Source organism: Dysidea avara, chromosome 8 (assembly GCF_963678975.1).
Source record: "Dysidea avara chromosome 8, odDysAvar1.4, whole genome shotgun sequence".
Classification (NCBI taxonomy): Eukaryota; Metazoa; Porifera; class Demospongiae; order Dictyoceratida; family Dysideidae; genus Dysidea; species Dysidea avara.
Window position 1 is genome coordinate 13817706 of NC_089279.1, and position 26457 is coordinate 13844162.

Genomic DNA, 26457 nt, shown 5'->3' on the forward strand with positions numbered 1-26457 from the left:
GTTTTAATTAATTAATATAACTAGTTACATTTTATTGTGATGAGCATTGTTATGAGTTACATGACTGAATAATGCACTTGATAGTAAGCAGTGGAAGGGATGCAGAACACTCAAAAATGAAAGCATCCTTTGATAGCAAATTTGAGTAATACAACAAGTAGACATAGTACATATGAGCAGTTGAGAAGATGCTTGTCTTCATTGCAGCATTTGCTTATGAACACTTGTTTGATCCTTAGAGTTCCATAGTAGGTGCTGGGTGGTATGGTTCCAGTATCTAATATTGAGAATATACTTATCAATGCAGTATGGTACGTAGTACTGTATATTAGGGATCATGGAATTTTGGAATTTTCTAGCCAAAAGCCAAAAAGTGCCTTCAGATTGTTACAAATTTTTAAAAAAATATCCAGTAGAATTTTGTACTGACTAACTGCCTGCCTGCCTGCCTGATGCCTTCAGGCAAGCATAACTTGATAACGGCTAAGGCTATAGGCTTGATTTTTTTCACTAGCTGTTCGACGTCGCTTTGTCCGGAGACATGCCTTTTTACATACTGTAGTATGTACAATGCACGCATCATGGACCTACCCTTGTCTTCCTTTGTGTCCCATTTCTTTTTGCTGACAGCCCAAGGTGTCGATTCACAATAGCGCAATGTATGGCTTCCCTATAGTGCATTTGTAAAAAAGGGAACCGTCCGTATTTTCTGTGGTGACTGGATTGATTGCAGAGATGATTCTAATACTGTTCTTAGCTTGTAACGCTGTGTAACGGGCTGAACATAGCTGAAAGCGAAGCATAATGGCAGATATACTAGTGAACATTTAATCCCTAATTCAGTCTCAAGCTTGGTTTAGGGTATAGACTGAATTAGGGATTAAATGTTCACTAGTATACGTATCTGCAGGTGTACGTGGGTGTCCTCCCTTGTTTCCCTAGCTCCTTTTTTCTCTATGATCCCTAATTGAACCTAATATTTCCTTACAGTTGTAATGGTACGTGTTTTGTATCATCTGATAATCAATCTTGTGTTGTAACTTTTACAACTCTTAAATCACAATTGTATTCTTTGCTTGTAATAAAAGTGTTTACATCTCTCAATATTTAGTTCAAAACCAAGTGTAGGATACGTATACCACAACTAACAGGCTATTAGTGTATTTTTTACTAACTTCAATGTTATAGATACTAGTAGGTGGGCACTTCATACATACTACTGAATTTGACTGGTTAATAGCTGCCCCCAGATAGTAGCTGCACCACAGCCTAGAATTTTTGTTATGAGAGCTGCTGCTTGTATCTGAATATGTTGATAAGAAATGTTTAAAGGCAAAGGAGTCATTTTAAACCAGGAAAATAGCATTATTGGAGAGAACTTATAATAGATTATATCATGAATCCATATAATTCTGTGGGCTACTACTACACAAAGCCCATAGTAGCCACCCTTGGATAGTAGACACCTGTGCATAGTACCGTGTAACGGGTTAATTTCGAACGGGAAATTTTCGAAGAGCAGCTGCTAAAATAAATTTAGAAAATATAATTTTCGAATGTTCTATTGTAGTGCTGAGCAATAGTAAAAATTTTGCTATCATGATAGTTACTCTTTAAATATCGTGATAGTGAATACTATCCCGATGGTTTATGAAATACTTTGCTCTTAACAAAGTCTTAGTTGTATAGCTATGATTTGCAGTCATATAGAAAGTTATTTTGCATGCACAGGACATTTGTTAATTAACTGCATGGGCGGCCAATGAGTATGGACTTTTGGTAAAGCTTTTACAGGCCACTCCTTTGTAAGAAAGCTGGTATTACGAACTGTAAAACAGTATAGAAGGGTTGTTAATACCATTTTAATGCAGATCTGAGCTTATCATAACTGTCACGATAGTGATATCCCTATATCACAATAACAATAGTGATTTACTATTGCGATATATCGCACTATCGATACTATTACTCAGCCCTACTCTATTGTTATGTTTAGTGCCACTAAAATTATTTTGTAAGTGCGCGTTAAATTAAGTGAAGATGGTGATCACGCGTAGCAGCAAGATGGTGCCCATGCGTAGCGGTACAATCGAAACTGCGACATTCATTAGGTGTTATTGTATTGGGTCTACTCCACTATAGGAAGGTGGTTTTTTTGCCAATGAAAAACGAGCATTATTCACTGTCAATTTGCTGTGGGTGTGGCTGTTGCAGCATCTAATATAAGTAAAGGTATTGGCCTGCTAGGTACAGAAAGAGATACAGTATCATGTATTCGTTCAGTATTTCTCCTACCCGGGATGATAAGATGTGGAGTTTCGTTAATACTAGTGGACAGAATTTGGCCGACCTGCCACAAGGCAGCTTTATATTCGAAGAGTAAAATTTTCGTAGAAGCTGTGTTCTTTGAATATTTCGAAAATTAAACTCCTTCGAAATAACCCGTTATATGGTAGCAGCATGGTTTTCCTTGCCAAAAGTTATAGTATCCATGCATCTCAAATTAAATGCCAAAGACCAAATATCTAACTTCCTACATGACCATATTGTTTACACCTAGTGTATATACCTGGTTTACCTCAAGTACCATTGATATAGTTTAGTAACAATACTGTGGTATGAAACAATACTGGTTCACTCCCCAGCACTATTCCATGTGTTGGAAGTACCTACTGTATGCACACAAAATAATATCTTAGATATGCTTCTGTGTTTGTGCTAACAAAAAGAAATTGTGAATATATTTATGTGTGTGCGTGTCTTTATTTAGGTATTAGGAAAACATCAGTTTTCTGATGAAGTAGTTGCAGATTTCATCAAAGGATTTCAGTTTTTTAATGCTTTGAAATTGCCAGAAAGTGTTTTGTTTGACTCAGCAATGTTTGCAGCAAATCTGAACCCACTAGTATGCAAGGGACTTCATTTGTCACATATACAGTAAGTACATACCTGTACACATCTCCCATTGTATATGCCTTTTGTTGTGAATGAAACAGAAGACAATAAAGAAACAAGTTGATATTGTGCTAATTCTAAAAACCAGGCACTCACACAGTTTTTCACAATCGCAAAAAAAATTATGCTAGAGGGCATTTTTAACAGCTATGCAAAACTTTGGACCTCACAACAATAACTTGCTGTACTGTATGCACTATTGTGGAAGTGTAATTACCTCTAACAAGCCACTTTAACCCTTAAACCCACATAATCCAGAAAACTGGATTTAAATTTAATAAATATAATATACATGCCTTGTACAAAGCGCCATCATTTTCAAAGCATCCATCCTATGGCTATGCAATTTACATCATTCTACTTGTGATGTAACAAGGATTAAAATGATACCTACGTAGCATTTTACCCTAACGCTAAATGGTGAGGCCAAAACTAGCCGTGAAAATAACTTTTCAGTAAAGAAACACGCAAACCCTTTGCATACTTTTACAAAATGGTTGATAACTCGATGATAGTTGCTCCTATCACCTTGCAAAAATTTCCATTCGATTTGTCGTGAAAGTTTCTATCAGACCATATTTGACTCACGTGAGTAAACAACCCACAATCGGAATTAAATACATGGCAAGAATTTTGAAACACAGAGACGCGACTTGTTGCTGTACATCGCTTCATAACAAGTAAGCCACTATAGTTACAGTGTTCATTTAACTTTCTCCAAGTATCCCAGTGAACACACTTTTAGTCTATGTGTATTTGTAGGCTGTAAGAATTAAGTTGCCCCACCTAGTGTCGCCATGCATGCCCATATTGTGTAAGCACGCATTTCCGAAAAGTTCTCTGTGGGTTTAAGGGTTAAACCACAAATTACACACGGAAGTAGCTTCTCAACTGTTATATAGTGTGTCTATGGTTTTTCTCATGCAAATTGTTTAGAGAAAACCCCTTCATTTTTGTTTGTGAAATGCAAGGCATGCCCCCCTTCACCTGAATCACCTTGAAGAAATTTGTTATTCCTGGTAGTGTACGAGCTAGGCTAGGTATGCCATGCTCCGTCATATAACCCATTGTGGTTGAAAGGCATCCACAGTGTCTTAGTGATTCAATTCACCAGTATTTTAAGATGACACAAATAACCCACTGCAAAGTGAAAGCTTACCTACCTGGAAGGTTAATACTGGCACTGTACAGCCTTTATTTCTCACATATAGGACACAATACGTCTTGTACATCAGGGACGGAAGGACACACACACACACACACACACACACACACACACACACACACACACACACACACACACACACACACACACACACACACACACACACACACACACACACACACACACCTTTTCCAAAACAGTTACAATAACCAGATGCACATCCCGCAGTTGGCCTTCAGCAGGCTTCAGGGGTAAACAGTAATATATTTAACTATCTGATTTGATGTATGTAAACAAATGCTGATAACTTATGCTATTGTTAGAACACACAGACAAAGTACGTATGATTTTCAGGAATGGCAACCACAAAGAAATCCCAAGTTTCAGGCACTTGCATGTTTCTTCATTGGGAACCAGCCATTTAATCACTTACAAAATTTTAATGTATTTTTCCCATTGCACACATCTATTTATGGATATATGGTTGGACCTTACACAGTTGTCCAGTGTATATGTGCGGTGAAGCAGAAAATCTTTACAAGTAATTGTAACGGCATGAGGGCTTTGCCTGATATGTTTGCCTGACAGCCGGAGGGCCACAGGCCTAAGGGCTGTACATATCAGGAAAACGTCCTAATGCCCCGTGTTACAGCTAATGTTAAACACTTCTGATCTGTAGCAGGCTTTTTGGGCGATCACTTAGCCAAGCTAATACAAGTGCGATCACTGGCTATGTTACATATATACACATGCCTGAAAATTCATGTTATCAGTAAGTGGGTGGGTCCATATTTTAAAACATGTGGAAATGCTTGCTATAGCATTAGTTCTCACCTTAGCCCAACACTTTTCAATTTGTAGGATAGCGAGGATAACAAATGCTTTCTGTCTGGTGGCTTTTATGGCCAAATCTAAGTCATGCATACTAATCACGTAAGTCCCAACATTCTATTTTGTCCTTAAAATCTATATAATCGCCACCTAGTTGTATCCTGGGCTACATTGCTAATGTAGCCTGGGTGGCTCATTTGATATGAGGTGTGAAATTGTTACATGTTAAATGTACATACTTACAGGCAACTGATCAGTGCTGGTATAACTCACCTTCATTGGGACATTCAGTTTTTATGCTGCTTCATGCCACCATTGAGAAGTCATTATGAAAAATTGTTCGAGAAACACAAGGATAGGAATTTTACATGGGGTGGATGTAGTGTTGATGGTACCAAGCTTGGTGTGTACAAGGAGGTATGTGTGTAATTATTCGTTGATGTTCAGTATGCTGTGTGAAATATTTAGTTGATTGGTTGTGTGTATGTAACACAGCGAGATATGTGATTTCTTTATGTATTTTTAAGAAGGTGAAACTTGTAACAACTTGAGGTTGCGATTAACAGCAAAAGTTTGACGGGACAAAGGTTTAATGGGCTTGGCAAATTGAAGAATTTTTTTCCATTGCATACTGCTCAGTAATGTCAGCAATAATATAAAATCACCAAACCTTTATTAGTAGAGACAGGAGTTCATAATATTAAGAGAAGGAGAGTATCAAATACTCAATATACCCTGTACAAACGCACTGCCACAAGTTCACCTTTTGATGAAATTAATACCTTTCCTAATATGGAGAGGTAATGATTGGTGTTTAATACAACTCCCTTACTACTGTATCATGAACTCTTGGTAGAGAGTGGCTAAGCTAAAAAACCGTTCACTTTTTGATAAAAGCACTAACTTGGTACAACTTTTGCTTAATTCATACTATCATACAGTACGATAGTACTGTAAATTAGGGACATCGAAGGTGTGGGGGCGATCCGTGATATAATATAACCCAAAAACCTGCCATGATTTTTCCTCACAATGACATGACAGTGTTGGTTGGGTAAAACCAAGCCCAAAAGTGTCTTCAGATCAACCCGAAACGTTTGCGTCAAGTTGCTACAGAATTTAGAAAAAAAAATATTCAACAGAATTTTCTACTGCCTGCCTGCCTGCCTGCCTGCCTGCCTGCCTGCCTGCCTGCCTGCCTGCCTGCCTGCCTGCCTGCCTGCCTGCCTGCCTGCCTGCCTGCCTGCCTGCCTGCCTGCCTGCCTGCCTGCCTGCCTGCCTGCCTGCCTGCCGGCCTGCCTGTCTGCCTGCCTGCCGGCCTGCCTGTCTGCCTGCCTGCCTGCCGGCCTGCCTGTCTGCCTGCCTGCCTGCCTGATGCCTTCAGTCAAGCGTAGCGGAAAAGTGGCTACAGCTACAACCCTAATTTTTTTGCAGAAACGTTTCTAGTTCACTTAAGAAAAAACCTTTGGTACATTGATAAGCATACAATGCTTGCGTTATTGTCTTACCTTTTATCCTTCTTCACCATGGCCATCAGTCAAGGTTCTATCGCTGAGTGTTAATAGACTGCAATACGGCTTCCATACCAGTGTATATTATTCGAATACACGTGGTCGACGGTTGAACCAAGAACACGCGCATACGTGACTCGCTGTTGATATCGATCAGAGAGAGCAATGCACGGCGAACTATATAGAAATGTGCAAGTCAATAAATATAGTTTATTTAGTGTTAAACCCAGTTGGGTCATCCAGGTCCTGGTTTACAGATTTTCGGGTCTGACCCCATGTGCTAAATTAAATGTGGACATGTTACTACATGTCATAGCGTAGGGGTGCCTCTTTTGTGAGCTACGCCCACTTACATAAATTACAGTCTGTAGACATATATGGTAGCCACGTCCATTCATCAGTGTGTAGATATGCACGAATCCACGTCCATTATTGTCTGCAGGCTTATGTAGAGCCACACCCGCTAATAGGATGATCTTCTAGAATAATTAATTATAATTCACATATTTTTGTGTAGTATAGCAGAAAATTTGTAGAGGAAAATCCAAAATCATTGCCTAGCATAAAATCTGGCAAAAAAATCGAGACACTCTAATAGAGCAGTCACCGTAATAAAACAGTCAAAGTTAGTTATGACTGCTCTATTAGAGTATCTCAATCTTTGGGTATAGTTTTAAGCTTGCAAGTGGTTATATTTTTAGCTGCAGAAGAATATCCATTTGCCTTTCAGGAATTAATCCAGGAAATATTGAGGAATAATTTTGGGAATAATAGGTGAATAAAAAAGAATTGCCAGAAAGAATAATAGGTAATTTTAAAAGCATAATGTACTCAAACCTATTTTTTTTAAAGTTTATTTTACCACATTTTGAAGATGTTTTGATTGCATATATAAATTTTAAATGCTTCCATGTAATTTAAGCACAAAGATTCCAAACTTTTATGTTTTCCTGATCAGCCAGAAATAGGCTTATAACCCAGTTTTAAAGTTTAAAAACATGGCTATTGCCCTAAGGCAATGAGTTTGACGTGAAACCATATCTCAAATGATTTAGTATACCTTACTCAACTTCCACAGAAAATTTGGTGCTTTTATCACAAAGTGAATGATTTCATCAAAAATTTGTTGCTTAGCCGCTCTACTATGTCCTCCAAATCTTGACAAGCTATGAAATTGTCTAACTTTTGTATGCCAAGCTTCAGGGATAAATGTTTCGTGGCTTTTAAAATCCATGAAGATCCTCGTGCTAGGTTTCTAGCCAACTTAGAAAATGTATGCGTTTTATATGGACATATACAGTAGGTGGAATCATTGTGGAATTGCATTCTGAAATCGTCATGCAATGTTAAATAATTATGGAAGATTGAACGTGCTTTTGTTGAAGGGCTGAAGAAATCAAAATTCGTACCGCTTCCTTTCACAAGTTAGACTTGGATCTTACATAGCTGGGAAATGGCAGTGATTAATAACGAGTTCGTGCCTATGATGTCCCAACAATGTAAGGAACATGAGTGTCGAAGAAGTGATTTATATGATGGGAACGAGTTGTCAAAAGTTGTGTCTTCAGTGACGCCACAGTAGGATGAAGAACGGGCATGGTTTCAAATGCGTACCACACCCACATTACATGTAGTACAAAATAACGTTTCTACAAAGACGCTTACTGATTTAGGTAGTCCATCCATAGCTTAGTAGAAGATGAAAACAGCCTTTCAACACTCTAGACACAAATGGGCACTAAACAGAATTTTCTGTGATATTTCTGAACTTCTCCATTCATTGTAACAAACGTACCTACAATGTTAGATTGTACTTCCGATAATCAAATTCTTTTGAGCTTGCCTATTAAATGAATAGAGTGGTTGACTGGTTGCCCACTGCAGGTTATCAACCTGAATATGCTTGGCGGGAACATAGCAAATCAATGATCAAAAGTGGGATTTGTGATGTTTGAGGTCTTTCTCCCTTATTGGAGTTTAAAGATGTTGTTATCACCTCCAAAGATCAAAGCATATTATGTATACCATTTTCTAATCATTGATGTTCTTTGTAATATGTAACGGGTACAGCGTACAAGGAATTTTAAGTTCACCTTCATCTGCAGATATACTAGTGGACATTTAAGTTCTGTTTTAATCTATAACCATGGCTAAATTAGGGAGTAAATGCTCACTAGTATATTTGCAGGCATCCCTTGTTTCAATACTGTTTATTCTAATACCCCTAACTGAACTTGAAATTCCTAATTTTTGTTATTTATCTTGTAACATAAAGTTAACTCACACATAGTGTATCAAAAAATAAGAATGACAGCAGATATATCATGAAGTTAATTTTATGGTGAACGCTCACTCCAATGATTAATTACTAAAAGGTGAGGTGGCTATTATGCTTTGTTTTGGCTATGTTCAGCACATTACACAGTGTTTACAAACAGAGAACAGTACGAGGAGGGTTTCTGTAATCAAATCAGTCACTATACTAAAATACAAATGATTCCAGTTATAAACGTAATCAGCAGAGGGAAGCCATAATGTGCTACTGCAGATCAACACTTTGGCATGTCAGCAAAAAGAAAAAGGACACAAAGGAGAACAAAAGTAACTCCATGATGCATAATAGTCATTATTGAGCTATGCTTGTCTGAAAGCATCATTTAGGCAGGCAGTTAATTAGTCAGTCAACAGAAAATTCTATTCAAATAAAAAGAATTAAAATTTCTTAGCATTATTGGAAACATTTTGCCACTCTGAAGATACTTTATGGCTACCTAACCAATACTACCACTATGAGGGTATTGTCAGCCTGGCTTCTGGTCTATATTTTTTGTAGGAACATGCAATGAAACCTCCATGATCCCAAAATACAGCACTACTGTACTGTATGATAAGGAGGTTGCCTACACCTGCAGATATACTAGTGAACTTTTAATTCGTACATACTTCGGTCAGTCTATACCAATGACTGAAGTTTTGATATGATCCCTGATCAACTCAATTTTTTTGTACTTGTTTATTTAAAGAAGAAAAGCCTTTTATATTTTAGAGATGATGGTACTTAATTATTCCCTTTGCAGGAGTTAGGAATTACAGTAGCATAACTTCAACTTACTGTTAGGAATATTGTGTATAAATACACAATTTGGACTTTCAGTTATTTAGTACCAAATATCCCAACCACTATTTGACCAAACTTTAAAACATCATGCTACTGCTAGACCTATTAGATGTGATAATGTAGTACATTTTCCCATGTTTTATTGCTGTGTTTCAGGCAATAATACTGTTGGAGTATGTAGCTGGGTTTATCAGTAAGCAAAAGGAGGATAGTAGTGAAGTGGGTGTAGAAGCTGTCGAAGTAGAGATCACAAAATTCCTGGAGATGTTAGTAAATCGTGTGGACTTGAGAGCTGGTAATGCTGTTGAGCTGCTGAAGGCACTACAACACTCAAAACTGATAAGTAAAAAGTACAGAAAATTAGTTGCAAAAACGGTAAGCTATTAAATTTGGTTATACATAATATAATAATTATATTGTGCAGGTTAACACCAGATGTATGACAGAACTTAGACAAGTGCAATTACCACAAATTTGCACTTTATTCAAAAGTTTACCTATTTGGAAGTATCCGGTAGGCATTCGTCATATTGTATCTAGTAACTAGCTACATATCTACGTAGGTTATAGAAGAGTTTCTAAACCATTATCCCATCCCTGCAACAGTAGATCTTAAGGATTCACCTTGGAGCACAATCATAGGGATAATAATCGAATGGTTAGTAAATTATACTGTCATGAAAGTGAATGAATTAAATTCAGAGTTACTGTGTTTCATTTAGTTGATATTGGTGTTTGTATTTGACTCTGGCATTTTGAAGATTGCAGGTCCATGCAATCAATTGCAAATATGTATTTCTATACAATAAATTAAATACTTTCCTGCACATACGTAATAGTGAACTGAGGTTCTTTGTATGAATGTATTTGTGATTATGGCGGCAAGTATTACTATGATAGCTACAGTGTATAGTTAGGTTGTAATACTTTCTACACTTGTACACGATATTTGTACATATATATATTTTCTTGTTGTTCACTAGGTTTTCAGAAGCTAACTGCAGAAAGTCAATAATTGGCTTAATAAAACGTATTGGGGAAGCATATGTTACTAACAAACAACAAGATGATTTTGTCAAGGATCTCATGTCTTTTACTGTCCCTGGCTTGTTACAGCTGTCAACAGATGATAATAAAGTCAAGAATTTGTTTATTGAAGTGATTCGCACTTATATCAGAAAGAATGGATTACAAGAAGTAATTTTGGAGCAAGTTTTATCATTTTTAGTAAGTTAATGTAAAAGTTTATAATTACGTATGTACTTGTTTACTTAATCATTGTTTATGTAATAGTTATACTTCAGACCACAGGGATCTAAGTAATTTAGTAACCCGATGGCCCTGTGTTGTGGTGCCTGAGCGAAGCAAAGGCGCTACTACCAATGCAGGTGCGTGTAATAAACATGAAAAGGGTCTAAGTAAACATGAAAGGGTCTAAGTAAACATGAAAGGGTCTAAGTAAACATGAAAGGGTCTAAGTAACTTAGACACCTCCAAAATCCACCACAGTAAGGGCCTAGCATTGTTTATAAAACCAGGTGCACATTGAATACTACATGTATCTCCTATATTAAGTGTAAATTAACACACAGCATGCTACTGGTTATGCTGTAGCTTTGTTTCTCGCTTTGTCTTGTAACAGTACATACAGTGCATTAAAATTGAATGTATTTCATAATTTACCAATTATTGGGTAATTCATCGATTAGATTGCTATGTATTGCTAAGGAAGCGTAACTCGAGCAAACCACTTTAAACCATAAATTGCCTACAGAAATATCTTCTCAACTCTTTATAGTTTGTCTATTGTATTCTCTTATGCAAATTCCCTACACGAAGTCCCGTGGCTGCTCTTAATTTTGATTCGCATACAAAGTGACGTACTCTCTTTCAACTCGAAAGGATATGCCATGTCTGGTAGCTTTCAGTCACTGTACGCATGTTAGAACACATAGGCTATCCCCTACGATTTGTTTCACATGTTTTTAGTCGGATACAAAAAACAGAAACAAAATACTTAATACACAAACAGCCTTTATTCGTTGAATGAAGTTTTATTTTCTATAGCATTTGAGTGTTTGACAGATACTTATACTGATACGTACGGTTTTGCCAAACTAATTTCAGAAAACCAGACACAAGCCTACAGACGGCCTTTGTGGGTGCACACCTGGTTTTATTATTAATAATTGTACGTGCTTTCCTGCAAAGAGGGCATAGAAGAGATGACTATGGGAGAAAATGGAGATATAGGAAATACGTAGAAAGGCATATAGATTACAGTTCATAACCTCAAAAGGCATATGTATGTCATATGTGAATTTACTGTGATGTAAAACAAGTTGTGCAATGCATTGCTCAGCCTCTACTGCTTTGACAGTGATTAGGCTGGCAGCCTTGCAGGCAGACTTAAAATCACTTTTCACCAATTGTTTATTTTTAATATTAAGTATTTCTGTGACCTAATTTGTGATGCTAGATTTGATTTTAAATACACTAGAACTTGTTCATGACACTATATACATAAAGTGTTTTACATTTGTACTCATTACATATTCTTATATTAGATGCATATCTCAAATAATTCCTGAATATATGTGCTTTAATTAGGAGTTGGTGAAGCCAGAAAATCATTTACAGTGTACACTGCTGGAAGCATTAGAAAAGGTGATTCTTTCACACAATGTATACCCACAAGTAATTTTCCACATTATTCATCTGTATGATGTACCAAATGAGATATTCAAATGATATTATGTATTATGTATGCATACCATCCACTTTGGCTATACTATTAATAGCCAAAAGTGGATGGCATGCATACATGTATAGGAAATACATTATGTTGTACATTTAGACCTTCAGTGCTGGTTGCTGTAAAGCTTAATAAAATTTACTTAATAGTGTATGTACATTACCATGACCTTTTGGTTAAGATGATGTATATGTACAGTGTATCAGTGTTTTGTGTGACAATAAGATTAATGTTGTATATATATTTTTGTACATTCTACATATGTATGTACGTGTTATTGATCACCTGCTGTGGTTTTAGGAAATTGTTCCAGATTCAAAGACCATTGAAAAAGTACAGAGCGGTGCACTAAAACAGTTAATTACTAAAAGTGTTGAATCTGTTATCAATACAGTTACTTCTCTGTCTCAACTCTCTGTCATTGATAAGTTTCATTGGAACTTCATTGCTTCATGTTGTAACCACATTCAAATAGGTGTAAAGGATTTGAGCAAAATAAGTGATTTTTATTTTGCCATTGAGAGGTTCAGTAAGATTTACAAAGCATACTGTGATCAAAGGAAGAATATTTCACAGCCAATGCATGAATTACCAGAAGAGATAAAGTACAATCCTAATAATGATGTTAAAGATTATTTTAACTGGATTATTAAAATGCAGAAAATATATATCCACTGGCAAGAGCTGTTTATGGAGAATGAATGCAATTATGATGACATTTTTACATATGCTAGCAGTTTAACAACTGTTACTGACCTTGCTACTTTGCTTGGCACTACTCACTTGGTTTATGGAGCTGACAAGATTGCACAGTTTAAGTTACGTTATTCTAAACTGTATGAAAAACTTTGTCTACTATTAGTGAAGTGTAACAAAGATGTGGAATGGTAAGTGTTAGTTTGTATGGTTGTTCTTCATCACTAAGCATGGTACCGTATACGTGTGTAGTATATACATGTACCAAGAAGACATTTGTGACCGAATCTACAAGAATCCCATATGTTAGCGCAATTTTACAGTAGACACAATAGGTGAAATATTTATGAAATCGAAAAAAATTCTGTAAATTTTTTGAGCGCTATGAAGGAAGGTGATAGCAGCACAAACTATGGTAGCATTGTGATCTCCAAAACAAGCGGAGTTCAAAAACCTTTGTTTCGTGTCAGTACTCCTAAGGAGAGTGAAGAAATAAAATAAGTGCTAGGTTGCCTTACGTTGGACAAGTGATTTGTCATAGTTTTTTCTCATGTTTTTACCTTCGCCTAGCTTGTAGGAAAGGTCTGGAAGACAAAACATACCCAGCAATGAATTTACCTGTTAATGGATAATCCGATGGTGAAAGTTGCATCATAGTAGAGGGCTGCATTCAAAAGTTATGATCATTTATTTAAGCGCCTGTAGTTTATTTTCCATATCGTCACTGTACAAAGTGAATTTTCTGCCATTACCACTTTGTAGCACTGTAATTTCTAAAGTTCTTGGCTTCTAGAGCTGAAACTTCGGTTGGCCGTTCCTTTTGCTGTCTAGATAAAGAAAATGTAATAAAATGGAATTCGAAAAATGCGCTAACATATATGGTTCTTGCAGATCCGGTCACATTTGAAAAGATTGTGATCAAATAACTAGCCTATTATACCACAATGAAGTTTGGTAGTATCATAGTTGTGATGCTTATAATAGTGACAATCACATACAAGGAAAAAAATAGGAATTTTGTTTGATTAGGGATCATAGAAAAATTAGAGAAACAAGGGAGGTTGCCTACACCTGCTGATATACTAGTGAACATTTAATCCCTACACCCATGATTGAATTAGGGATTAAATGTTAACTAGTATATCTGCAGGTGTAGACAACAGTATGATCCTTAGCTTTCCTTATACTTGTTTTGTAACATTATTATAACTGGTAAACCCATGCATACCAAGTCAAAAGAAAGGATGGCACCAGAGGTAATGTTTTCAACTGAACGCGTCCCCCAACTATCAATTACTGACCCAAAAGTAAAGTGGCCATTACTGTTTGCTTTCAGTTATGTTCAGCCTGATTCACAGCATTACAAATGAAGAACTGTGGAGAAGTACCTCTACAATTAATCCAGTCACCACGGAAAATACAGATGATTCCCGTTTACAAATGTAGGGAAGCCATCAAGCTACCGTGAATCGACACCTCGGATTGTCAGCAAAAAGAAAGGGTTCTTGATGTGTACATTGTACGTACTGCGATATGCCAAAAGGTACCTGTCAGGCTGAAGTAATGCTGAACAGTGAAAAAATCAAGCCTGTAGTCTTAGCTGTTATTGAGTTAACTTGTCTGAAGGCAGGCAGGCAGGCAGGCAGGCAGGCAGGCAGGCAGGCAGGCAGGCAGGCAGGCAGGCAGGCAGGCAGGCAGGCAGGCAGGCAGGCAGGCAGGCAGGCAGGCAGGCAGGCAGGCAGGCAGGCAGGCAGGCAGGCAGGCAGGCAGGCAGGCAGGCAGGCAGGCAGGCAGGCAGGCAGGCAGGCAGGCAGGCAGGCAGGCAGGCAGGCAGGCAGGCAGGCAGGCAGGCAGGCAGGCAGGCAGGCAGGCAGGCAGGCAGGCAGGCAGGCAGGCAGGCAGGCAGGCAGGCAGGCAGGCAGGCAGGCAGGCAGGCAGGCAGGCAGGCAGGCAGGCAGGCAGGCAGGCAGGCAGGCAGGCAGGCAGGCAGGCAGGCAGGCAGGCAGGCAGGCAGGCAGGCAGGCAGGCAGGCAGGCAGGCAGGCAGGCAGGCAGGCAGGCAGGCAGGCAGGCAGGCAGGCAGGCAGGCAGGCAGGCAGGCAGGCAGGCAGGCAGGCAGGCAGGCAGGCAGGCAGGCAGGCAGGCAGGCAGGCAGGCAGGCAGGCAGGCAGGCAGGCAGGCAGGCAGGCAGGAAATTCCATTGAATAGTTTTTTACTTTTTAAATTTTGTAGCAATCTATTGGAAAACATTTAGAGTTGTACTGAAGGCACTTTTGGGCTTGGTTATACCTACATAACCAATACTGCCAAGGCACCAGGATGGAACTCACTTCTCTGTTATCTATAGTAACAAAGGAGTGGACTGACAGCCAAAGTTTCAACCTTTTGTGATGAATAGCCGTAGAGTTAAAAGCACTAGACAGTCGTAACAGGAGCAAATTCAATTTGTACAGCAACAGTATGACAGATTGCTCACTTCCAACATACTCAACACTGATTATTAGATACACCACTGTCGATTGATGGTGGTAGGTTTGGTAGTTGTACAAGGACTCTGTCTGCCATAGGGACCTAATCAGTTTAAGGCTGGGATATAACTATGGAGAAGATGTTTTGTGTACATATCAATTGGCTTGGAGGGGGTATTTTTAAATGGCTGAGGGTGAATACTCTAACTGATGTAACTTGGGTGTACCATGCCATAGAAAAGCATGCCACATGGCTTTCCACCCAAGCGTAGACCTGAATATATAGATAAAGTATGAGAAAACTGTCTCCTTAGATTATTTTGCATGAATTTACAACTCTACATGTAAGACACACTATCATACCTTCGTAACTACATACATATATATACTCATAATGTAAGTAGAGTTATAACTCATCTAGCTATGCGTATACATACGACATGTCTGCACTGTGGTATAGTTATTATGGTTACACGGTAAGTTAGATAATATTAAGTGTTTGCAGTATAGTTATTATGGTTACACGGTAAGTTAGATAATATTAAGTGTTTGCAGTAGGGCACACCTAGCTGGTTTGTTTTGAAGATGGTGCAAGTGCAAGAGACTTTGACAATCCTGCTAAATCTTGTGGTGACAGTCGAACATAGTGTAAGTAGGCATCACTTCTCCACCTGCCCAGGGCTTTTTAGTGTGCACACTGGCCCATTTAGCTGATGTAGCAGCACCAATTCTGAAACTATGCATATTAAACTAGTGGGGATCCGTGCAACTCTTTCAAGGCTTTGTTGAGGGCTGAGCTAAATGATGCTCTTGTCAATGCTTTGTTGTTAGGCCACACAAATAGTGGTCCTAGGGTGCCACCTCGCCTGACTAGGTACAGCACCAAGGGATGAACTGGACAGATAGCATGGGTTGTCTTGCCTAAACATATTTGTGTCCCTTTCCTAAACTGGTCTCCTTTTGAATGTTTAAGTGTGATCTGTACAAGTGTTGGAGAAGCTCTATTGTCTAAAGCTACGTCTGATAAAAGCAAATTGGTTGAATGGTCAAAGTGGTCTGGTGACGATGTGGTAAATTCACCGACTCTAAGAAATCCAAAGTAGGTGAGGCAACAGGTGGCCCAAATCATCACATCTCTGTAGTTGCTGGTGTGGTTTGTAAACATTACATGAAGGCGCTTCATAATTGGAAAAGTAATAAGCAGCCGTTCCCTTGGTTGGTGGGTAATTGCACATGACTTGCGTACATGCCTTTCAAAATGTAGTGTAATCTTGGTGTTGTTCGGGGTAATAATTCTCCAGTTGTGGTGCAAGTATACCTCACAGCAGAGAGGTGCACTTGTATAGTGGCATAAGAAAGGTGTTGCTGTGCTAGGTATATAGCGAAGAACATCAATGGATCTCCAGAAACAGATGCAAGCTGTAAGCTACATAGCATCAGAGCAAAAGGTGATGTACTTGCAGAGGCCAGCTGTGTAGGCTTTCTTTGTTGCTGCTGATTTTCCTAGGTTTGTGCTGCTGCACTCAATTAAGATAGTGTGGCTGACGAGAGCTCTGTGGGGATAAGATATGAAGAAAATTATTTAAAAAAAAATTTGTGTAAACATTGCAACCATGATATTAGCACAGTAGTATTAACAGTAGTACATGAATACTGTACATTAATGGTTTTAGCAGTATATGCAATTACAATCAAAAAAGGATTGCTGGTGGATGAATGATAAAGTCTTCTGAAAAAGTCAAAGGAAGTGGGGGGAGATCCAGTCGAACCTGCGAGGAGAGATTAACTGGAAGGCTGTGTGGAGTATCACTGTAGATTGATATGACGAGGTGGGAGTAACTTGGAAGGCCTGATTCAAACGACCATGAGAAAGGTGATCATCAGTCACACTGATCACCCCCGTTAGGTGAGTAGCAGTAATGTAAATGTTGAGGTGGGCAACGAAAAATGATAGACAGCGGAGCAGATGCATTACAAACTTATCCTTACTTGAGCCTTTATTGATGGCAATGACTAAATTAACATTATCACAATAGAAGTTAACGTGGTGTTTGGACAGAAAAGGCCCCTATACAATGCAAGTGAAATGATTGGCATAAGCTCCTTTGCCATTATCCCCCCTGGGGGCCATTGCCACTGCAACCACTGGGGTGCCAACACCACTGCACAACCCCATGCACCTGAGGCATCCGTTTGGGCACAGAAATCTGGATGTGAGACGGTTGGGTGTCTAAGAATGTTGAGACTATTCCAATATTAGAGAAATGTATGCCACCACAGCAAATCTGACCTGAATGATGTGTTTAGCCTAGTGATGAAGTGCATCTCACGGAGCTTAGCTGTAGTTGAATACATTCTTGTGACAAATACTCTGCCAGGACGCACAACTTTTGTAGCATGTTGGAGAGTGCCAACTAGTGATAAGATCTGTCTCTTTCTAGCCTTCTTCTTGAGGAGCCATGTTGTCAACAATTGCTGAATTCTAGTTAGTTTATCTCTTGATAGCCTAATTTCCATGTGCTCAGTGTCTAATATGATTCCCAGGAATGACATGGACCTTCTAGTTTATCAGGTGCTAAGGGGACACCTAATTCAGTGCATAAGGATATAAATGTGTCCATGTTCTGTTGGCAAACTTTAGAGTGAGGTGGTCCCATTGTCAGATAGTCATCTAAATAATAGATAAGATAAGAAACACCTGCAACACCTACATTTTCCATACTCCAGGCTAAAAGGTCATTGAGAACATTGAATAATTTTGGTGCTGAATGAAGACCGAAGGGGATACAATGATCAATATACATATATATACTGCCTCTCCATCTCGCCACTAGTAAATGTCGGTCTGAAGGGTGCACAGGTAGTAGGCAAAAGACACTCTTGATATCAATTTTTACCAACGTTGTATTTTTCCCTGACTTAAGTATATTTAATATGGCATGATCTATTGTTACATAGGTCAGGCTTCACAGCTGTGAAGGTATGCCATCATTTACACTGCTACCTGATGGGTAGGACAGGTCTGTAATGATCCATCACTTATCCTGCTGATGGTTCTTTGGGATAACCCCGAATCTGTTTATGTGAACACCCGGACATATTGACGTTGGGTATGGGCCCGACACCCTGCCTAGTAGGAGTTCATTATGGAGGTAGTCATCCACAACTGTAGGGTGATCTGCTGCACTTTGTTCCTTTGTGGTAATTGTGTACCACTCCCGTTAGAACCCACTCTAAAGCCAAGGGAGATACTCTGCAGGAAATACCGGACCAGATTTTGATGTGGGTGATGCCTTAGGTGATGTAGCCAAGCAGTTGAGATGAGTGGAGTGTGAATGTAGCTAGCTTCTACAGGAATTTGGTTGAAGAGTAAGGTGATTCTGCCATTGCTGTAGCCACTGGGGGTATGGTACTGATTTTGTATCCCTCCAATGGATTGGCACCAGGAGACTGTCTGGAATTATAGAATAATTATTATTAAAGGTAGATACCTCATAGCAATTACATGTTAATTGAACAGCACAGCATAAAAAAGATTGTTTGTATGTATATTGTACAGTATGAGTACATACACTAGTAGTTAAATGAAATAGTGGCATGCTGAAAGTTTTTTGACAGCAATCTACATCATTAGAACAGTGGTCTGGGCTGTTGGTGTGTAGTCGACTGCTGGGCAGGAGGGTTAGGACAGAACAAAGCCTAATGATGGATGTCCTTTGGAGCCGAATTAAAAGCACAGTATAGCACACATGTTCATAACGGCAGTTTGGGAAAGTGCATCCCTGAGCATGTTGTTCATTCCATTGACAGCGAATAAATCATTGGCAGCCTGAAGTTTGATGTGTTTGGTCACGTGAACTGGGGGTTGAACTTGGGAAAAATTCACAGTCTATGGATTGGTGAAATAAACTAAAGCAATGTTTGCAGCGATTTGCTTTGGCTTGGCCTGTGAAAGTTAGGCTCCAAAGTGTTAATTAAATCTGTGTTAGATCACTTGCAGCTTGGTTGGGAGGCTGCAAGCTGTCGGAATCGTCGATCATATGCCGGCCAACGATTATTCTGGTATTCATTGCTGGCTTCTAGCATTAGGATCTGGTAACCCATCGAGTCCGGAACACGTTGGGGCTGCTTCTTAGAAACGACTGATACATAAACGGCAAATGCTTGTAGCCATTCGGATATGTTGGTAATTGATCTTTGTTTTGGCTTGGATCCTGCTGTCTCCTCGAAACCCAAGTGGCTTGGAACGAGGCCTCCATCTCTATGAATTTGCTAGCTTCAATCTTTTCAACCAGGTTTGATGGGACTGGTGATATAGCTGAACCTGCTATTAGAGGTGCAGCGAGTTGGTTGGTAGGACGAGGGTCCTTCTTCCGTTTTGATGAAAGCACGTTGACATGCTCCAGATCTAGGAGGGTGCAGGAGAAAGGTAACACTATTATAGAGTACAGAAAGAATGGGGCTTAGTGGTATGTCCATTTATTTAAATATCTCTTGGCTAGACAGTTGGGTAAGGTAGTCTCCGTGTATGGCTTCATGGTTGCATAATTGTCTACCTGCTGCCCACAACACTGCTACTAGTAGAGGACCTGACTAAGTTATGTATGCACTTCATTTAGGAGAGTGTATCTCAACTGTTTTAGTGTAAATTGACCCCAAGGAACAACATGGGATATGTGCCAAAACCTATATCCACTGCGAAATATGTAAAACTGACTATGCCCTTTTATATAACACATTGTCTCCTTAAAACAAAGCATCGTTTCTTAAATTGTTGGAGCTACAGATCTTTTGAGGTTCTTAAAAATGTTGAAAATGGTCATATTTATGTAGGCAATAAAAGAGTACATATTGTTGACTTAAATATTTTATGAGATAATGGCAATAAACCTCACAACTAACCCATTTTGTACAGCATGTGCGAACAATAAATGGTGGAAAAAAGCATACCAGAGGTTAACTTACACAAGCTTAATTCCTTTTTGACAGAAATGTCACAAAGCTGATGTGGGGAGCCATAAAGTATAAAAAAATATCAGTATGTTGACCTCCTAAAGATGGTGGATGATGTTCAAGAAGAACTCTCACTTCACCATGACTTCAGCACAAACACTGCATCACTGCATCTACAATGGTTAGGATGGTGCAAGACATAGAGTATCTCTTGAAAGTTTGCAATCCTCTAAAAGATCAGGTAGAGCTGAAGAATATTTTTACTGGATAAATACTTGTGACCAACGTAAATGTAGACAAATTGCTCTGCTTTATAAAAGAAGATAATTTTGCTTGTGCTAAATTGAAATCATTGTCGATACACTCAGTTATCAGCAAAAGTAAATATGTTAGCCTTAAATTTGAATTCTAAAGTAGACACTAAAAATGAGACAATCAAAGCTCTTATGTTTGTAGTAAATTGAGTATGGGTGTCACAGGGGATTTACTATTGAGGAGCTACTCCAGCATGAGATTACTAACTCTGCATTCTTTCTGGTTGACAAGGATGGTAACTTGAAGAAGAGTGATAAATCTCAACATAGCACTGAGCTGTTAAGTTATACCCACAAAAAGATACAGAAGGGCCAGAAACCTCCCCACTAACCAATGCCATGGTTATTGACTTTATGGCCTTAGTGAGAGAGGTTTCCTTAAGGAAGCTGGATCCACTTGTTAAGACATTTCATGATTTTGCTGATGCACATGACGTCTATGGTTACCAAAGCTGGGCACAACTCGGATGAAATTTAAACTATGCTTATAGAGAGGACAGTATCAAGGATGCAGAAAAGAGCCAGAAGAAGAAAGTCCACAGAAATGATATATTCCCATATCGAAAATTCCAGTAGTATTAGACAACTTTTGGTCATCTGCCTTTAGCTAAACTGCCTTCCTGGCATTCTATGTATGTTGAATGGCTGATATCACCAAGGCAGTAAGTCTTTATACCACGGTATATCACCACAGGCATGGATGTGGTCAATTGAGTGTACTTCTCTATTTCCTTGACTGAACTGCACACACAAGGAAGCTGATGCAGGAAATTTTCAGTCACCTGTCTGGGATTACTTCCATGTTCCATCACGTTGTTATCGGGTGATACAGATGTCTTTGTGTATTTGCTATATCACATCACAGTTAATTGGAGAAGTCTTGGGTCTCCAAGAGCTCTGGCTGATTTGCAATTCAGGAAAAATACTACCACTTCATGATATCTCTAAGAGCTGGGAGATGAGCTCACATGGTGCCTTCTACACTCCATACACTGACTGGGTGTGACACTACTAGAATATTAAACAAGTATGCAGCACTCAAAGCCATCCCAACCCAGAAAATTATTCTCTGGTTGTGACTTTTGACTATCCACCACTCAGTACAAATGGCTGAGGCATTCTTGGTCAGGTGTTTAAACCAGGAGACATTTGATGACATGTGCCTTGCTGCATTCAGTAGCAATGCTCTGAAAATGGATTTGAGAAAACTCCTTGTGCTTCAGCAAATGAAAGAAATCACATTCACCGAGCTTATTATTAACAGTAGCTATGGTCCAAGCTCCATTTAGAGACGTCACTTCTTTTTTCAAAGCTGAAGCCTTTGGTTTTGAAGAAGAGACAGTATCCTGGTCCCTAAATTTTGAAGGGACCAAGACAAAGTTTGAAGGTTTGCCAGATTCCTGCACATGCGGCAAGTGTGCTCGGATATGATGTTGCTGCAGGGCATGTGCTACAAATACTGCAAATGCAAAGTTGCACTAACCCTGTCAGTGAATGAACAGCATCAGTGAACAAACAGGTAGTATAAATAAACCCTTTCAGTTATTGTTTATGCCAGAATTATCCATTTATGATCACTTACTACTTTATATTATATATGAACCCTTGATAGTATATTAGCTATGCATATTTTCCTTTAATATATAGTCACATGCAGGTGTTCTAAAATTAAATTGGCTAAGTTTGGAAATTGTAATCAGAAAACCTGCCAATTTTGGAAAATATTTTTGCCAGATTTGGAAACATATAAAGCAAATGTGGCATCCTCCAAGCCTTGCCACAATCGGCAAATTACTTACTTTGCTTTTATAGCATGCTAATGACTGCTTCAACAATTTTTAGAATATCGGCCTTGGTTAACGGAGTGTCGTTGAATTCTTCGTCATCTTCGCTGGTTGAGGAGTCGCTCTCTGGTTCACAGATAGTGGCCACACGCTGACGCTTCTGACGTGGCAGATCTGCTGTCGTACTCTTCCTCTTAGTTGATTTAGTGGTTCGGGACAATTCTTTTCCAGCCATGGTAGGACGGTTCTTTCTACCATGGCCTGATCCGGTAGTTGAGAGTTGCCCTTCAGCCATCGTCGTGGTATTCCGGTTCAGGGTCTTTTTTCCACTTCCTTTCTTCGTCTTAGGCATGTCTCTCAGGGAAATCATGATATTGTTTGAATGGTCCCACTACTCTTAAAACACCCAATGCACGTGTTGACAGTTGCGCATGCGTGAACTGTGGTTAATGCTCACCTTACACTTTAATTAATGCCTAATACGCCTTTCATTGCTCCTCCATTAACTTGGTTTAAATATACTACGTAAACCTGATTAAATTGCAGATGCTTATTTTATCAATCATATTTCACAACTGAAACAAGCTATGAAGATGGGTTTAGCTCAGTCTGTTCACCATTAACTGGTAAATCAAACAAGGTGCAGTGCTTTCCCTGTACGTTTCTGTGCGGACAAAGACGAAAGCCATTCCAATAATGAAATGATGTCAGTAAACTTTAAACTTTATTTCTACTGCATCGTAAATAAGTACATGTGCCTTATGTTGCTCGTAAAAGGTTTCTTAAATGCAAATTTGATGGCGTATAGGTTTTATTGATTCGAGCTTTGTTTCAGTACATACAGAAGCAATAACAATGTACATAAATTTTTATGTACATAGTACTCATATTTTTATTTCAATACATTTTTATTGTAAGATAGAATTTTGCGATAAAGGTTGGTTTTTGCTCAGCAGGTCACAATTATTGATGTTAGTGATTGTTTTTATGGTAATTCATCACCTGATCTCTCAGGTATTGTGGTTGCTCATGATGTACATGTTACTGCAGCTTGTTAGCACCTGGTGAGGTGTTATCATGTTAGTTCTCAGTATTCAAAGTAAACATATACGTACAGTACTACTTATATTTATTAGACACGAACTTTAAATACTTAATACTTAAATTGTTCAATATGCTTAATGTTGTTGTGAACTTAGGCATTGCACGTTGATGGAAATGTTGAATTCTTATGGAGTTAAGTTCAGCCACACTATTTTGACAATGCTTGATTCTTATGTTGTTCTACCTGGAGTTGGTTCATCAGTATATGCTAGTGATGTTCAACAAAAAGTGAATCAATCATGCAGTGAAATGGAATTGGATCCTGAATTGATTTTGTCACTGCGAAAATCAGTAACTTGGAAAATTTTACTAAACTTACTTACTGAATTGGAGTCTTTTCTTGGCCCTATTTGGGATCAGTTGGACTTTTTTGTTTATTTTCATTTATATAATTCTGAAGTATTTAGCAAATATTTGAAGTATCAAATGGAGATGACATCTACTTCTAAGATTCCTGTGGACGTTACTGCTGTTAACATATTTCTTCCATTAACTGGCCATCAAGAATCTACTAAGGACATTGATGAAAAAGTAGTCCAGGTAAATCACCCAATATTCGATGTAATTCATGTTGCTAAATGACTTCAAAGTGTGTAAAGAGTATATGTGTAGTGCATGTGTGTGTGTGTTTGTGTGTGTTGTGTGTGTGCAGGGGCGGAGGAAGTAGTTGATATGAAGGGGGGCTGGGCTGACCCAGACTTATGGAAATGAGGAACTACATTGTCTCTGGTTTGGTGGTGAGACCAAAAAAAAGGTCAAAACCAGCTGGCAATAGCTGCCCACTTCACCAGCTACGCATTTATAGCTGATAAACTAGATAAAAATCCTTACATAGTTTGCTACACACTGCTCTAATACTGTGACTGCTTTATTAGAGTGACTACTTTATTAGAGTGACTGCTTTATTAGAGTATCTCAATCTTTATCATGGTTTTCAGCCCCACTCCAAGAAGGATAATTTTGGCATGATATCATTCTGAGGGGGTTTTTAGCCCCCTAGCCCCCCCCCCCCCCCCCCCCTTTTCGCTGCCTCTGTGTATGTATGTATTTGAGAGAGAGAGAGAGGGTGGTTGAGTGAGTGAGTTGAGTGAGTGAGTGAGTACAGTAGAGTAGATAGAGTGGAGTGAGCAAATGAGTGAGTGATTGAGTGAGTATGAGTGAGTGAGTGTGTCAGTCAGTCAGTCAGTCAGTCAGTCAGTCAGTCAGTCAGTCAGTCAGTCAGTCAGTCAGTCAGTCAGTCAGTCAGTCAGTCAGTCAGTACCCCTATTTCTAAACTTTGTTTTTGAGTATTCAATTTATTTACAGCTTGCTGCTGCTTTGAAGAAAACTGAACAGTTCATTTTAAGTTTGATCAGGGGTACTGCTACTTATGAAGATATTAAGGGGTCATTGGAGGAGTTGTTACCAAAACTAGATATTGACAGTGAATTCAAGATCATGAGTGCATTTCCAGGATTCCAAAAGATTTCCACTGAGAATGAAGAAGGTAAACAAGGAATAAAGAACATGCTGGAATTGTTTCAGTTTTCAAAACAAATTTCCTTGATACCAAAAATATGTGAACAGTATCACCTTAGTAAATGCTTGAATGATCCCAAGTTAAGAGATTTAGAGCAGATAGCAAGCAGTGTGAAGACCACAGAAGATAAAGCAAAGATAACTGGCCAAAAAGCAAGCAGTCACATGAAGCAGATTTGGAAAATGCTTAATTTTAGTGATGATTCTAAAGCAAAGAGGTGTCTGAAAATATTTCCAGCAGTGGCCAAGTGCCCTGAATTCTACCAGTTTATCAAAGGAAAGCTTTTTACTGGTGATACTGCTAGTAGATCTGCCTTCAGATCTCAAATTGAACTGATAACAGCTCAACTGCAACATGAAGACTACAATGAAAGAGTGTTAAATCATCTACTACCAGCTTTTCAATATCTTGCTCCATTCTTAGACACTGAACAAAATTTAACAGATTTAATGAGTAAAATACTCAAGCTGTTTAGTGATGGTGTTGGCTTTGGACGTGACCCCAGAAGAGATTTTTGCCAGCTTGAAACAGTAAACTCTAATATTACACTGATCCAGTTGTGGTTCTCTAGAACAGAAGTGAGTATACTTGTATGTGCTTGATATACTGTATGTGTATACTCTTATGTGCTTTTCCAAAGCCTGTACTTATATCTCAGAGAGTGCAAATAGTTATCATACAGTATGATAGTACTGTATAGTAGGGACCACAAAGGAGTAGGCGTGGCCCATGAAATAACATCACCCAAAATCCAGCATCAATTTTCCCAGACAATGATGAGGCAGTATTGGTGAGGTAAAACTGAGCCCAAACAAGCTTTTAGATCGACTCGAAACACTTTCAACAAGTTGCTACGGAATTTTAAAAAAATTAACAGAATTTTCTACTGACTGACTGACTGACTGACTGACTGACTGACTGACTGATGCCTTTAGACAAGTGTAACTCGATAACGGATAAGGCTACAGGCTTGATTTTTCACTGTTTGACGTCGCTTTCTATTGGCATACCACAGTACGTACAATGCATTCTTCATGGACTTACCAGTATCCTCCTTTGTGTCCCATTCATCATTGCTGACAGCGAAAAGTGTCAATTTGGTGGTAGTACGTGATGGCTTCCCTTCAAAACAAAAATCGTCTGTATTTTTCATTGTGGCTATTTGATTGTAGAGGTGTATTTCGAACAGTTCTTGATTTGTACTGCTGTGTAACTGGTTGAACATAGCCAACAACGAAGCATAATGGATACTTCACTTTTCAGACGATAATTGATATATCTGGGG

At 38.8% G+C, this 26457-nt stretch overlaps 1 protein-coding gene across 1 annotated transcript in view; it reads left to right on the top strand.

Annotated features, from left to right (window-relative positions):
- Positions 1 to 26457, top strand: part of LOC136263016 (uncharacterized) — a 128442-nt gene that overhangs the window by 20076 nt on the left and 81909 nt on the right. Inside the window, exons 9-18 of the mRNA XM_066057455.1 lie at positions 2771 to 2937; positions 5197 to 5368; positions 9737 to 9955; positions 10005 to 10094; positions 10144 to 10238; positions 10564 to 10807; positions 12191 to 12247; positions 12636 to 13222; positions 23749 to 24193; positions 24959 to 25750. Coding sequence (XP_065913527.1) covers positions 2771 to 2937; positions 5197 to 5368; positions 9737 to 9955; positions 10005 to 10094; positions 10144 to 10238; positions 10564 to 10807; positions 12191 to 12247; positions 12636 to 13222; positions 23749 to 24193; positions 24959 to 25750 — 2868 coding nt within the window. The remainder of the gene's footprint in view (positions 1 to 2770; positions 2938 to 5196; positions 5369 to 9736; positions 9956 to 10004; positions 10095 to 10143; positions 10239 to 10563; positions 10808 to 12190; positions 12248 to 12635; positions 13223 to 23748; positions 24194 to 24958; positions 25751 to 26457) is intronic.